The sequence below is a fragment of the Barbus barbus genome (assembly GCF_936440315.1).
Source record: "Barbus barbus genome assembly, chromosome: 6".
NCBI classification, from domain to species: domain Eukaryota; kingdom Metazoa; phylum Chordata; class Actinopteri; order Cypriniformes; family Cyprinidae; genus Barbus; species Barbus barbus.
The window spans coordinates 21569226-21585822 of record NC_136734.1 but is presented as its reverse complement, the minus strand read 5'-3'; the positions used below and the strand labels follow the sequence as shown (position 1 = coordinate 21585822).

At 38.1% G+C, this 16597-nt stretch overlaps 1 protein-coding gene across 2 annotated transcripts; it reads right to left on the bottom strand.

The window, feature by feature from the left end:
* Nucleotides 1-284: 284 nt before the first annotated feature.
* Nucleotides 285-16368, bottom strand: LOC306871204 (transmembrane protein 161B). Of its 2 annotated transcripts, XR_013784314.1 has the most exons (13): nucleotides 16148-16368; nucleotides 12479-12582; nucleotides 11142-11228; nucleotides 8873-8970; nucleotides 8598-8754; nucleotides 6540-6691; nucleotides 5258-5318; nucleotides 4976-5116; nucleotides 4292-4405; nucleotides 3313-3487; nucleotides 2591-2687; nucleotides 1171-2503; nucleotides 285-413 (listed from the first exon to the last, which is right to left on the bottom strand). XR_013784314.1 is itself a non-coding variant. In XM_079418981.1 (12 exons), exons 1-12 carry the CDS (start codon nucleotides 16148-16150, stop codon nucleotides 2238-2240), a joined length of 1455 nt encoding a protein of 484 aa, XP_079275107.1. In that variant the 5' UTR covers nucleotides 16151-16368; the 3' UTR covers nucleotides 285-2237. The 2 variants fall into 2 exon arrangements, 1 of the variants encoding a protein (XP_079275107.1); XM_079418981.1 differs by having other exon boundaries at nucleotides 285-2503.
* Nucleotides 16369-16597: the final 229 nt, after the last annotated feature.

Sequence of the window (16597 nt, the reverse complement as noted above, 5' to 3'; positions counted from 1 at the left end):
GTTTGTTTTGGAATTTGTCTCATTGATCCAAGAGCAGCACCTAGAAGATGAGGCCCGTATAGACAATAGCACTCAGGACAACATTACTCCGGCGTCACAAGGTCATGAACCATTCAGTGTGAATTTATTTTATTCATGATAACTCTAACTTTAGAGGATTAATATTGTACAAAACCCAAAAACTCTGCAACTCTATCATGTCAACAATGAGATTGGGAAAACCCAGACAAAACTAAAATAATGCTCATTCTAAAGAAGTAATACGGTAAGTCATGACTTTTTTTGACAATCATTTATTAAACAAACTGAAAGGTAATAAATAAAGATAAGTACTTAAAATGCATTGAAGAATAACAGACCCATTTAGGCTGATAGGTTTTATAAGAGATCCCAGCTACTTCGCTACTGGAATACTGCGGGGAAAAGAAAAGAAAAGAGTGATTTGTCTTTAATATCTTAAATTAATATGGCTCAATTCTGAGTCTCATACTATTTGGCATTAGGGTTAGAAATGTTTACAGACATGTTTATTGAACACCTTGTAAAATGGGCTATACTATATTAAGATTTTTAGATTAATTTTGGTCACATGTTTTTAATTTTTTATGGTGGGGGAAGGGGAGAAAAATCTAAATAAAGTTAAAAAAAAGCTGAGTGTAAGACTAAAATGGCCCTGCTGATGGTCACCAAAAATGGCAAATGTTTACAGATAAAACAAACTCCCCTTTGCATCCATCAAGCTTCACAGCTTGATAATCATCAGCAGAGGAAAAAACAAAACATTTAACTGCCACATTGTTAACAAGTATTGATTGTACAGTGTGCTTTTGATAACAGTGGATGCTCCTTTGCAATATAAATATCCCTGGAAGTCCACAACAGAAAAACTGGATATCAAATTTAACTGATATTTTTTAAAAGCCAAGATAATGTCAATTGCGGCTATTTATTAGGAGCCCCAAGGGTAGCAGATTTGTTCTTCAATAATAAAATAAAAAATAAAAAATATCAGGCAGGATCAATACATTCATTGTCTGCGTACCTTCTAAAACTCAAAATGGAAGGAGAGAATAAGACTTTTACAGTAGGTTAACACAAAAAAAAGACAAACAAAAAATACTTCAGATATGCATCTGTGTGGTTTTTGTAAATGTAGTGCCAAAAACTCACAATATTTAAGTGGACCTCGTAGACGTTTCTTTGTGATCAAGCCGCATGTTCTGCTTTGGCTCGTACCTCAGCATGTGTGCTTCCCATTTCCAACAGGAAGTACTTTACACACTCACAGGGGAATACAAGCATACTTGGCATCTTCACAGGAAACAAATCCAATCCTGTTATTTGATGCATTACAGAAAATCAATAGGCTCCATACAGAAACACGGAGCACGCTTACAGGATGCGTTTGATGTCACTGGACCCAAATTCGAAGTGAAACATCCGACCGTTTAAATGACAGGGAAGGGTATCAGAAGAGCGGAGGCCACTGCTTTAGACAGTTTTTTGAGTTAGCTTTTATACTTGATCAAAATGCCCTTTCTAGATTTACCCACCAGCAGCAGGGGTCACTGGGAGCCTGCAGGCACTGATGTTAACACACGAACCGTCACTCTCACAAGCGCACGCACACTTAAATTATCTCTCAGTCTTCTACAGTCAAACGAAAAACGCTCCTCGTGAGAAGGCTGACTTCAGTCCCTATGAAATGGACAAATAAATATACCTTTAACACATATAGTTCTCCTTGATCAATCCCCTCACTACACTCTCCAAGCTTGACTAAAACACTGTTTCCTTTTCACGGATCAGCAATGAAAACCTCCCCTAAAGCAGAAGCCAGGCTCTACTTTGGAGAATTGAAACAACTTTAAAACACTATTAAAAGCCGTCATTCTTATGAAATTCGTCTAGCGTAATTAAAAAAAATAAAATAGAAATGCAGAATGTCAACGACCATGAGTAATCCGCCGTTTTCAACCTTCCGGTGGTTCAAAGACGGCATCCCCTTTAAAATCAGCATTATTTTAAGGTCTCCTTCAGAAGCCATCCTCCATCCATTGATGCTTATAAATGTTACAATGACTGTTAATGCTGTTGTTTATGTATTGGTTAGGTTAAAATAACGTGTCCACAGAGAAAGCCCCTCAGAGAAGAACCCAGCTGATATGGTTGCAGAAAAAGGGGAGTGTTCCAGGGCCTCGTGTCGCACAGTTCAGTCGAAAAAGCCATTCCTGATGCTATGCAGCCATCAGATACTGGTGGTAGAAGAGGCCGAAGAGAGAGGTGGAGAACAGGCATGCGGCAATCCACCAAGTGAAGAAGGATAGGAGCCCTCGAAAAAGCAAGGGGGAGAAAACAGTCCTCAGCTCCCCAAGAGCAACCGACAGCTGGGCCACTGTTTGAGAGGCCTGCATCTCACCTTGCCCCACCTCGGCGGGGCTTGAGTCCTCATTTGACAGACACGGCAAATTCTCTTCGGGGTAAATCACCCACGAGTATCCACCTGGGAGTTAAAACAAGAGTCTGAAAAATTCAAGAAACCCTACCGGGGCAATTGAGAACGTGCCCAGAAGAACCTTAATGCACTCACCTAATGTCTTTAGCAGCAAAGTAGTGTGCAACAGCATCACCAGAGGTGCAATGTACTGAAGAGCTATTACGCACAGATAGTAAAAGACTCGGGCGACCTGTGTGAGGAAAAAACAAATTTGCAGTTAGAACATTTAGGCAAATTTCATTTAAAACAAGCAGCTTGGCAGGAGAGGAGCTCATCAAACAGACTCTCTGAAACCATCACTGGGAACTTAAGTACAGAGGGAGGCTGCAAGCATATGATTCTGGAGCAGATGTAAGACCAGACACCCCTGCGACTCTACAGCCATTTGTGAGTCTCACTTATGGCTTGGAACATCAAACGGGCTCTTTTCCTCAGCTCCAGCTGTGGGTTTTGATCCTTGCGCTCCACTAAACTCAAATAGCCTCCTCATTTTAGAGCTTTGAGGGCAACAATGCCACGCAGTCCTTTTTCATACCGACATATTTCCACCTTTGAGGAATGTCGACACTGTAATGCAGGCCCCAAGTGTAGGCGCCACAAGAGGGTCCCTGAGTGCATTTATTAACCAGTACCAGATCAAACATCACAAGAACAACCTACTAAAGATGGGACACTTGGGATAGATGGGATATCGGGCAAAATATGGCAAGAAGATGGCTTTGCATCGCAATAACTTGCATATTAATGTGATGAGCCATTGTTTATCTGTAAGAACAAGATGTAACAAGAACAAAAAGTGACAAAAGTCTACGCACCATCTTTTGGAGGTCCACTGTACTAATGCGTCCCGCTTCCTTCTTCATCTGCAAGACGCCCTTCTGGGCCAGGTTGAGGTAGGCCTGGAGATGATGCCGCATCATGGCTAGTCTCAGCACACACAGAAGCAGGACCACCCACAGACGCAATGTGTCGTATGTCTTCTCAGACATCCTGTAAACAGATGAACATGAAGAAATCACTTCAAGTCAACAGAAAATGGTAAATCACAACCCATTTTACTACTGCATTTATGAGTCAAACAAATATAGGGTGGAACTTGTTTGATTAGCGCAAAAGTGGGCATTACACACAAGAATGGAACCCAAATGAGTTTGTAGCGGATTGCCTGATGATTACATCCCTTTTATAAATATCAACAGCAACAACTTTTGAGGACAATTTCAGACCAAGACGTGGAGCTTATTGACTTCTCACAATGAAAACGCCTTTTAACTCCATCCCAAATCTTCTTTTATTCTATTTTCTTTATTCTACTACCATTAAATTACTGTTGGAGGGGTATTTATCGGCAAGAGTTTAAAAGACTGCATTACCTACAACAGTTGGCAAATTTGCATGATTTGACTCACATTAAAACAGATTTGTAGAAAAAAGAAGGCATGAAGGTGTATCTCTCAACCTAACCCTCAGTGGGGCGGATAAGCAGATAATACAAAAACGTATAAATGAGATTAAACCAATTTGTCACCAATAAGCATGTTACACTGTTTGTTAACATTATTTCACCCTTCAACAAGGCCATTTTATTCAATTTCATTTGAATACTGTGTACTGATGAATCATGAACAATAAGTCCAGGAACACGTTTTAAGTAATCAGGGCCAATTTTGTTTCCATGTTGACTTTAAAGTGAGTTTGCTCAAGTGTAGATGGTCTTGGTGAACTTAAAAAGGTTTAATAACAATTCAACATAAACTAAAAATGCAAAACATAATTATAAAATGAAATACTCACAAAGGCACGCTATCTTTCCCAAAAGTGGGATTTATTATGCAATCCTTTGTTATGGGCTTCACCCATAGCAGTACCATGATTAAGGGGGCCAAGAAGTTGATATGTAGCAAAGTCCTGAAGGATGGACACATAAAAACAACCAATTAGATATGGTAACACAAGAGAGCATCAATATCAGTGGAGCAGTAAACATCAACTATCATAAAGTGCCACTGCTTTAAATATACCATTTCAGCTTTACAAGAAGCATAGCAGTAAATCCAGGCCTAAAAGAGGTCTAACTGTAAGCCCCATAGTGTCATGAGAGCAGGTATGGCGAGCTGGCCACACTGAAGAGGATTAGCTATGTTAGATGTGTAATGCTTAACTCCTCTTTTGTAACACAGTTACCCTAGGGCCCAATGCTGGCTGAAAAAGCAGACAAAGTCTATACTTCTCTGCTAACTTAGCTAGGATATAGTCAGACACCGATGCTCCACATGAATTAACATGGAAATATTGCTAGTGGCTACAATATTTCAATATAAACTAATTAAATTCTTCTTGATGAAAAAATGTAACACTCAAATTGTAAGGTCGAATAAATACCCACAATTCAAGCTTTTAAAATCACTACTAAAGGTTTCAACAAAATAGTAATTATGAAGATAAGACGTAATGAATGTGATTTTCTGAAACATTTACTGTGTGACTTTGCAGTTATTTAGTGTGAGGGCATCAAGATGCATCTGGGCCAATCGCAGGCCGGGGAAGGTGAGAAAGGCTCCAATGAGAGCACAGAGCAGAGCCAGGATCAGCTTAAAGGTCAGCTTGGATATGGGGCCCCTGTAGAGACAGAGGAAGAGAGCAAGGCCTGTTCACCGCAGGGAATCACAAACCATCACATACACGGCTTAATCCCAACCCATGGAGACATGGTATACTGTATACACACTCCCTCTCTACTGACAATGGCATAATACTTACTGAGACTCAAGGCCTTGGTTCTCCAGAAACTGCACGGCACTTTCGGAAAAATTTGCAAAGCCTATGAAAGGAGAAAAAGGAGGACAGAAAGAATAAAATGGACATAGTTGGGGTGTGTAATACATGTAATATCTATAATAAAAAAAACGAAACAAAAACACAGTGAGAGTGCATTTTAATGCGGTTACAATGCACATGAAATTCATTATATACAGGGCCATTCCCCAGTGTCTTATTATTCTAACTGAATTTGATGAAATGTTAAGCGTTTGACATAAAAGCTGATGCATACATCTAATTATGTTATAGAAAATGGGTGTCCAAACCTGTTCCCTGAGGGCCACTGTTCTGCAGAGTTTAGCTCCAACCCCTAGAAACTTTCAGACAAGTGTGTTGGAGCTAAACTCTGCAGAACACTGGCCCTTCTGGAGCAGGACTGGATACCCGTTATAGAATACTGCCTTTATAAAAGGTAATCACTTCAACGAAATCAGTTTAAGTTAAATATCGACTCATAGTGAAAAAGTGAAGAATTTCTGTCACTCGTGCACAAAATATTAAGACTATGAAACGCTTTGAAAGTCAGCTGTCCATGACAGGGATAAGGTACCAGGATAAAAACACACTCGGCAAGCTACTGTCTAATTATTGTTGTTGACAAAATCAGAGCAAATCATATATCATTTTTTGTCAATATTGCACACTCCTAGTCATAGTTCTGATTTTGAACCCTGGTTACAGGGTCTATGTTGAGAACAGTGATCGGTTTTTCAGAAATTGCAAGAGTGCAGCCTAAATCATAATGCAAGAATAACAGCCTGACCCTCACTAACAATAAGTGATGTGAGTGATTCAAATCAAAAAGATGAAAGTGGTCTACAAAATAAAAGCACGGTGACTGTCATGCACTGCCAAACAAGTTTCTACTTTAGTGGACAATTTTGTCAGAAATTTAACTAGGCAGCTAAAAGCTTTTCTTTTATTTTCTGCATGTAGCCATACATTCCTGGTGTTAAGCGACATTCCAAACAAAAATATGAGGAACAAATATTTCTCCCACGTTTTTCTTGTTAGACTGGCTGATGCTTTGGCTGTGACTGATGCAATACAAATATGCAAAGGAAAACAGCCAAATATTTAAGTAATTAAATGCAGCTGGTATTAAATATTTCTACCAGCATGTGTTAATCTTAGACTATAAAATAATTCAACATCAGAACAAAATAGTCTAAAGAAAAAAAGACAAAGCAATATGCATAAAAGCAACTTAACACCACTATACCCGTCTCGAGGCCAAATTCCAGGTAGTTCTCTGTGACAATAAGAATAGCCATGGCTTTCACAAAGAAGAAGAAGGCAAAGGTGATGCAGAGGGAACGCTCACCGCCCTCCTCTAGTCTGAAGTAGTGAGCTGTGAGGGAGAAAAGGATCTTCCTGAGAGAAACTGAAGCTAAGGAACATATTCAAGGGCATATTATACCAAAAACTGCTCTCCAAAAATAACTGGAATGAATTCTTTGACTATTTAAGGAAATATTTTGGGTTATAACAACTTTTGTACACTTGCCCCATTGTCAGAGTTTAACCGAACACACATTTTCCTTCATTTTGACACATTGGCAGTTTTGGCACATATAGAGCCTAAATTGGATTTCAACAGAATTTTCCTTCTTTTTATTCTCATGGATCCAACATACAAACACTCTGTACTACTAAGGCTAGTTGGATTCTAATCGAATCCAACTGAAAAGTATCCTGGCTTACAAGTCTCATATTTAGCATCACAGCAAAAGAGAAACGCTTTTAAAACACATCTCATCAAATAACAAAGGCCAATTTCCCTAAGGTGACAAACAACAAATCTGAAAATCAAAAAAGACTCCAAACGCAGACAGAAATCGCCTAGCTGCGCCTCTTTGCTCTGATGCCTGTGTGTGCCCGTTTTGATTATACTGGTCTAGGGTCAATCATTCAACTTGTGGCTACGACGTGCAAATCTGCAAGGCAAGCGGGCGGCCATCTGAGGAAATGTTTCAGTGACCATCACTTTGACAAGGCCATTTTCCCCACCACACACTCTCCACTGAGATCAGGAAAAATGGCTCCTTCCTGTCCACATTCAGCCATTTGCACACATATAGACCTATCATCATCGTCATCATCTTCATCACCCTACCAGGCACCTTCCTTCCTTCCTCTCTTTTTCTCAGGCAAATCAGTCTGGTGGGCCGTGAAAATTGGGCCTCCAATCTTCTGTGGCAGGCTGAGCTAGGTAAAGGGCAGTGGCGAGCGCAGGGAGATTGATCTTTGTGGACTGTGCCGGGGTTAATGTGTGTGATTTGGTGAGGCACTAGAAGGGGAAAGTAGCAGGTAAAAGGCAACAGGTGCAGCTTTCATCACTCACGGCTAGACTGTCCCTGCACCAAGACTGTGAAAATTGAGCTTCTCTACAAAGGTTGTCTTATTTAAAGATGTTTTAACATTTAGGGACTATGGACACATTATTGAATAAAGTACTTTAAGGTTTCTACTGTAGTTCTGTTAAAGTTACAAACGGTAACAAGTAACTCTACTGTGTTATGGTCCTCATGCAACCACGATTTGATAACACGCCAACATACTTATTAAACCATACTAATGAGAAAGACATTAATAATGGGTAGCTGACATGCTAGGTGTCATTTATACTATATAAAATATTTTTTAATAATTCTATTTCTACTAATTGCGTTTGCTAACCTTTCTATTATTAATGCTCATATTTGTGACTAGTGTTAATATTTTCACAAACAACAACACTAAAATTTCCTTTAGAAAACTGCAGGAAAGCAGACATCATGATTTCATGTTAACTACAAGGCATATTTAAGTATTAAAATAATACTTTAGATTATTATTAATAATTTATATTACCTATATTTTAGATTATTTTTAAGGTTAAAATGTGACTAAAACTACAAATAAATAAAAACTGAAATGACCAGAGGTCTAATTACATTTACACTACCATTTAAAAGTTTGGGGTCTGTACTTTTTTATTTATTTTATTTTTTTCCCCAAAAGAAGTGTCTTGCACTCACCAAAACTTTTGATTTAATTGATCAAAAATACAGTAAAACAGTAATATTGTTAAATAATCCCAATTTTAAAAAACAATTTTCTATTTCTTTCTGAACGGTATTGTATAACAATTTTAAATTTAAATCTTGTTGGAAAAAAAATATCCATGTTATTTGTCAAATACGCTAATTAATTAACTATAAGAATTATAGTTTGCAAAAGAAAAGCAAATGGCAAAAAGGAGGAGAGTATTTCAGTATTTCAAGCGACAAAGGGATACATGACAAAGGCCAAGACCAGCAGGCTCCACACCACACTGATGTTCATCTCTCCATTGGGCTCTGCCACACAGAAGTACAGCTCAGTGATGAGATACACCACAGTGGCGGCCACCGTGAAGTCCACCAGCCACTGGAATTCAGGAAAGTAATGCAAAGCTAGACCAAAAAAATAAAGATGGACAAAAAGAGACGCTTTAGGAACCAGACTTACTAAGAAGATCCTTGAAGCTCAAGGATTCGTTGTTTCATATAATAACAACAACAGGCGAGTTACCTAGTGTGTCCACTTCTGCAATGCATTTAGTCTCTAGCTGAAGGTCGATGTCTTTGGGAATAGTCATCGGCTTGTTCTCCAAGTGCCCATTGTACTTTCTGAGAAGCAACGTGAACATAACACATATAATAATGAACAATGAAACACTGAAAGGAGGCTAAACTGAAATACACACATGCACAAATTACCAAAACTCAAATTGAGTGCTATTTTTCTCCATTCACTTACCAGTATTTTTGAATAAATTGTATTAAAGTTGCTTTTTATTTATACTTTTGAATAGAACAAAATATAAAAATACAACAGTTTTATTATTAGAAAGCACATCTTTCAAAGCACACTACTCAAAATATCTAGGCCAAACATAAATAAGAATTAGCATGTTATATATATATATAAAATAAAAAAAGATAAGTTTGCTATTTCAAGAAGCCGTTATCATCCTCTGCTGTCCAGATAAGACAGAATTTATTCAGAAGCATCTGGACTACTCTATCCATTCATTTATGATGTTTCAGCACTCTTGAAAGTGGCTTCAGTTGTAGGACGGTGGGGCTTCTCTGGCATTTAACCTCATCACACAATGCAATGCGTCACATGACTCGCATCTCCTTCCTGGCGGTGTACATTCTGACTGCTATGTGAAGTGGAATGTCATCAACAGGGTGAGAAGTTCAGACGCTCCCAGTTTACATTTTGAAAGACACCTTAGTCTCATTTATTTGATTAATATTCAGCTATAAGTTGCATGGGATGTCACAGTTTAAAATGATTTCATACAGCTGTCATGTCAAGTCAAAACATTTTATAATCATTGTATACAATACAATTAACCACCATGACTACTGAAATCATTTGTGAAGTGTTGAAATACAAATCGATAACATTTTTTGCCATAATGACAAGCATATTATAATAGTTTGACCATAAACAGAAATGTATTTTTCCTGAATGTCCTTTTAAATAAGAATAAATAAACCATATATTAACATCACAGAGTATCATCAAATCAAACGTAATACAATACAGTGGTCAAACGATTATAAATGCTACCTATACACTACTATTCAAAGGTTTGAGCTTGGTAAGATGTTTTTTAAAGTTTCAAATTCTTAACAAGGCTGCATTTATTTGATTAAAAATATAGCAATTACAGTAATATTTATTCCGGTGATGGCAAAGCTGAATTTTCAGCTCCAGTTTGTGTTACATTATTATTCAGAAATCATTCTAATATGCTGATTTGCTGCTTAAGAAACATTTCTTATTATTATCGTTGAAAAGAGTTGTGCTGCTTAAGACCAAGAAACCATGATCCATTTGTTTTCAGGATTCTTTGATGAATAGACGGTTCAAAAAATAAAAAATAAAATCAATGTTCTCAAAACTACTGTCACTTTTGATTATTTGAACTTTTTTAGGGCCTTTAATTATTAACACTGAAGCTAAATGGATGATACAATTTCATTTATTCACGATGATGAATGAAAGCAAAAGAACCTAACTGAGAAGCAGGTAGGCTATCAACGTGTGGGATCTGCAACTTTGTCCAAAGGACAGCAGATTTTTCACAGTCCTAACTGAGGGCTGTCTCTATTGGAAACCAAACACCAGAGTTTGCACATTTTACTGGGGATTAGAGGAGCCCTCCTTGCCATTGAAAAAAAAAAAAACAGCTAAATCCACACAACGTTCAAATCAAACATATTTCCACCCATCTCTAATGCTGTCTGCATGACAAAGAATAGAGAAATGAATGTCGGGCTCCGCTGGGAACGGTGGGATATTGGAAAGGGGCACAGGCCTTAGCGAGAACGGGTCTAGTATGCAAGCTTTCTGCCCCGTGGCTCCAAGCCAGCTGAACCTGAGATTCTTGGACTTCTCCTCCGGGTCTCTGTTGTTTACATAGGTCAGCGTGCACAATGGTGTTCAGCACAAAATCACTGTGGGGATGGTAGTCTCCCTTCTCTGGATTGCAGCATACCTGCCTGACAAAATGGCCCAAGAGCTCCCTGCAGAGCAAAAATGGGCTTTTGTCTGAGAACAGGAGGTAGGTATAATAGAGCTGACTATCAAAACTAAGCTGCTAGACACAGGCTCGTCTACCTTTTCAGGGAATTAGCATTGTATGCATAATCCACTGCAGAATATGGGCAACAAAGCTGCTTGATTTTTTCAACTTTGTTGAAGCATCAAAATGTTTTTAGATACACAAAAGTCAAATGTGCACGAATTTAGAGAAAAGCACAACAGTGATGCTGCGTTGTACCTGTCCTTCTTGCTCTTGCCTCCTTTCTGCTGTTTTCCAGCTAAAGTCCTCAGCTCATCTTCTGTGGGGTGCTGGTACCAATGCAGACTAAAAAGACAAGACGTATTTTATCGTCGCTGAAATACAAAGAGCTCTTGAAAATGTATGTATACACGTACACTACCGTTCAAAGTTTGACATAAGTCTCTTATGTTCACAATGGCTGCATTTATTTGATCAAAAATACAGTAAACAGATTTATGATGAAATATTATTACCATTTTCTATTGATATATGTTTTAAGATGTAGTTTATTCACAAAGCTGAATCTTCTTCAGAACATTTCTTTTTGTTATCTATGATGAAAACGTAGTACTGCTTAATATAATAGGAAACATTCACCCAAAAAATGAAATCTATTATTTACTCTGAGTCATCTAGTTTCATACCTGTATAACTTTCTTCCTCAGAACAGATAGAAAAGATATTCTGAAGAATGTTTTTATCCATACAATGAAAGTCAATGGGGTCTAAAACAACATGCGAGTCGACCTATTGACTTTCATTGCATGGACCACTTTCATAATTCTTTTATGGTGCCTTTGTGACCTTTTTTGAAGGTTGAAAGCTTCCCTCCGAATTCACTGTAACTCCATGGAAAAGACCAACAACCGCAGCTTTCTGAATTTCTCCTTTTATGTTTCACAGAAGGGATATTGATGTGGAATGTGGGTAAATGATCACAGAATTTTCATTTTCATGTAAACCATTTCTTCAAATTACAAAGGTTGTTTGATGGTAATAAAATTAGCGGATCTTTGGTGGCAAACATTTACCACAACCCCTTCAACTTTGTTTAGAAACTGGCCTGTCATGAGCCCTGAGAGGGCTGTACTGCTTTTCAGTTGTTTTTTCATGTTTACTTCCTAATGAAAACTTAATTATGAAAGTCTCCTGGGCAACACTTCAAGCCCGGCACTCGAACCAGAGTTTTGCCAAACTATTTTTACAGTCAAAACAAGCACAGATGAATTATTGAGCACATTTGGAAGAGCCATTTACTCCAAACACATATGGCGCTAATTAAGGGGGGAAACAAGCATGGCTTGTACTTTCGTTAGCGGTTCTCTTGGGTCGTAGAGCTTTTTGATGATACCCTTTGGTCTTACTGAAACAACATAACGATGCATTTTTGATGGTCCCTTAATGTAAACAATAAAACAGGATATGCTGTGGGCAAAGTGGAGCAGGATCTGTGCTTTGTGTTGTTAAGGCTGCGTTGTAGATTAAGATGCCATTTTAGGCTGACCATCGAGAGGGATGCCAGAGCGGCACAGTGGGCTGTACTTCCTCATTACCTGCCACTGCAGAGGAGCCATCGTGCAAAGGAATAGTGGGGTATGATCTTCTGAATCACGCTGGCCATTACCATGGTAACCACCAGCTGCACACTGATCACACCCTGAAGGGAAAGAGTGAAATATTAGAACACTTTCTGATCGCACCAGCGAGAACACAGAACAGCATGCAGACCAGTAAAAACCTAAAAACCTAGTAACTAACCTCAATTGCCAGAATATGTGATTTGTCAAACCAAACTAGCAAAATATGAGGAAACATTTGCAGTCTTGCAAAATGAGATGTTTTAAAACGACTCCAAAATACTTGAAGGATTTAAGAAAAAATTGCAATGTCCACAGAGCAATGCATTTGGTGCTGCAAAGGTAACAACCTTTGCCAATGATGTTGACTTCGCCAGTCAATCACCTATAAACTCTGTAATTGCCTTAAACATCCCCGTATAAAACTATCCCAGCTACAGCGTGGGAGGACCACTGGCATCAATGGGCACTCTCACCATCCACGCGTGTAAGGTACAGTGTCCTGCCCCTATGTCGAGGAGATGGTGATGGCATTCAAATGATCGCTGATCCGCACAAATTGCTATGTGCTTAGCCATTTCAAAACTCGCACAAAAGAAATTTACATGGCAACATGGCTGGCGTGTCTCTCAGGAATGTATATTATAACGTAAATTTGAATGGTTGAATTCTGTTCCATTACTTTGGAGCCTAATTATCAAGATATGTGACATATAATAGTCCCATGTTCATGGCCTAACAAAGCTAGGTTCTCAACCTTTTTGACTCTAAGTCCCCATTTTGTCCAAGACAGTAAAAATAAATAAACTTGAGTCATTTTAATGTTTATTTTAATTAACACAATTATGTTAATATGACTAAAATGTTTTCCAGAAAATAAGCTGCACCTGACTATATGTCACACGGTTCAAAGTTGCATTTATGAGGGGGAAAAAAACAAGTTGGTCTATAAGTGACATTTTATTATAACATTCAGAAATAATGTAAAATATCACTAAATAAAATGCTTACAAACACTATAAAACATGTATTTCCCCTCACACTGGTATTCAGAACAATTTAAGTAAAAAACAAACAAATTATAGTGACATTCATTATAAACAACATTTATTATAAATGGCAAATTTATTTAGAGCAAAAATGAAGTTTACGGTATGTGGGTAATGTGCTATAAAAATAAACTTCGGCTCATGTACCACCATCATTTGGCACAAATTTAAATGTGAGTGCTGTGCACGTTTGGAATGCTTGACGTTAACTGTATTACACAAATCACTTTAGAATACAAGTCACAGCACATTTCAAATGATAAAAATCAACTTATATTCCAAAATATATGCCAATTGAAATACTTCAAAAGAAAATTGCAAAGTTTACGTGAACTTGACTTAAATGTTCATCGCTACCTCACATTAAACTATGTAACAGCTTCAGAACACTTGCAATATAGTGCATGAAAACTGTATAGTGCTTTATAATGTTTGTGGCTTTTGTGGGGCTTAACAATAACACAATACTATATGCATAATTTTGGATTTGGATTGGTCTTGTCTGACCGATACCCGATCCGGAAGAAAATGACCGTATCGGAGCCGATAGCAATACTGAGTATCGGATCGGTGCATCTCTATTTTCATGTAATTGGTTTATTTAGAAAATATTATTTTACTAGTTTTATACTAGGCCTCTAATATTTTCTTTCAATAGTAACTGAGCTAAACCAGCAGCATCATTAAGAACTGCGTTGCTGCTCACTTGAAGACTTGAAGCCAAAAAGACTTTGATGCTGAGTGAGAAGAATGAGATGTTTTAAGTATGAGGTATTTTAGGGGGGTTCCTGAAGGTAGACCGGTAAAATTAAATATCCATCCAACTATCAGTGTTGGGATGGGACAGTTTCCAATCAATGTTCCCTTTAGTCGACTCAAACCATCAGAAAAGTGTCACACCCTGGACATTCTCCTTAAAAGCGTAACATAAAAAAATGGGCTGCCTCCCTTGCTGGGGAAGTTGGGGCAGGAGAGGTAATTGAAGCAGCATGGGACACTTATCTGCCTTACTGGCAGTGACCTGGACAGCACAGGGGCCAAATGAGCTCTGAAGGGGGCCACTGAAGATAACCAGCAGGTCCAGAAGCTCAGTCACCATATGAGATAATGGTCAGGAGGAGAGTTGCTCTGGTAAAGTATGGATTTTGAGCTCTTCAATCTGAGATTTTGCAATTAATTTTCTTCAAGTACCTAAGTTTGCACTGATATACTGCAGATTATAATTTAATACTATAATTAATGCTAGTGTGAAGAGAAACTGACATAAACCTAAAACCGATATAATAGTGCTATTATTAAATTATATATTAATTACATGACCTTATCACCATATTATACATTATACAAACCACACTGTGTGGCACCTCCGGTGGTCCAAACTATATGTTCTGCTGAGAGTTAAATATTAATGAAGCATCTACAGAAGTTATAGTCATAGGGCCAAGAGTAGGAAGTAAGTGCACACAGCAGTATTTAAAGCTAAAATGTATCTCATCTGTCATCATGTTCAGGAACTCCTATTCAAGACTTCAAGGAAAACTTTCCAATGTAGGTTTATTTATGGTAGTAAAACTTGTTGCACATTTTATTGGTGCAGAGAATAGCATGTGTATTTTGTAAAACATTTGCAATGACTCTTGATTACTTTTAATAGCACCACAGTTAAATTGTGTTAAATTGTGTTACACAGGGACTACTGAACAGACATTTAGAAACTTTGTTCATTTATTTTAAAGTAATTGAAAGTATCGAGAAGTACTAAAACATACAGTTACAGTTTTCATGTCCACTTAGGCCAAATGTATCACAAAGAAATGTGTCATGCAAGCAGACGCAGTCAAATGCAAAGACTAAGTGTGGGTATTGAGACAGGCCCATAGCGGTTCAATCTGGATAGTTTAGACTTAAAAGGATAGTTCACCTAAAAATGATAATTCTGTCATCATTTAGTCAACCTCATGTTATTCCAAACCTGTATGGCTTTCTTTCCACGGCGGATCATAAAATAACATGATGTTACGCAAAACGTTTGTGACAGTGTCCATTCATTTTCATAGCACATACAATGAATGTTAATGGTGAGCGAAGCAGAACATCTCTTTATCCAGAAAAACATTTTACACAGGTTTGCAACTACTTGAGGCTGAGAAAATAATGATAACATTTTCATTTTGATGTGGGTTTAAAGTATTTTTTATGGTTCTCTGGGTAGGAGATCTCTTCTGGTGCCCTTCCATGATGTCTTCCAGTGGAGGGCATTCTGAGGTCAAAAGCTTACCTGTGCACCAGGTGAGGCTCATCTCCTACTAGCAAAACTATAATGTGACTCCAGGACTTACAACTACCATCAAACTTACATTACATTATATCATTCTTTATTGTTGTTTAAAGGCTGGGTATACTTTTACCACGCTGGACTCAAACCTAATAGGTAAAAAAAAAAAAAAACTCAGATCTAGAAGCACGACTGTAGGCATCTATCAGCAGAACGAACAAAACAAAATCAAATCAAATAAAACATCCTCTCGATAAATATTTGGTATGCATTAATGAAAGCATGCCAGTAACGGTCCATTCAGATGCTGTGATCACTTACCATCCTGATGTTAGATCTCAAAGCCGGCTGACACTCGGAGCACCCCTGAGCGGAGATCCAGCGGCACGGAGCTCATAAGCCTGTCTTGCGGTGCTGTTATTTGAGAGTACTGTGTTGACAGGTAAAATGAAGACCTAAACAAACACCCCACTGATCGAGCCGCGAATCCGCTATGTTTTCAACTGCAATAGAGGTCACGCTCAAACTCTCGGTACTGAGCTGCCACTAACAGCCTGTACGGTTTAATAACCGCAATAACTCCCTAACAACAAACATTTGAGCCACGGTAATATTTAGATTTTGATTAATAACACGCGTTTCCGTACATATCCATATTATTAAGTATATTTGAAACGAGAACGTTGTAATGGTCACTTTTTTAAAACAGGCACACATTTGGGCGACTTAAGACTCTTGCAGGACCCCCTTCACCGGAAGTAGTGAAAGCAG

What these genes read in the sequence shown, in the direction of transcription:
- LOC306871204 (XM_079418981.1), bottom strand. An exon ending in TGGCTCCTCTGCAGTGGCAG is followed by an intron (nt 11,229 to 12,478) that starts GTAATGAGGAAG and finishes TTGTCTTTTTAG; the next exon opens with TCTGCATTGGTACCAGCACC. An exon ending in GGCAAGAGCAAGAAGGACAG is followed by an intron (nt 8,971 to 11,141) that starts GTACAACGCAGC and finishes GTTGCTTCTCAG; the next exon opens with AAAGTACAATGGGCACTTGG.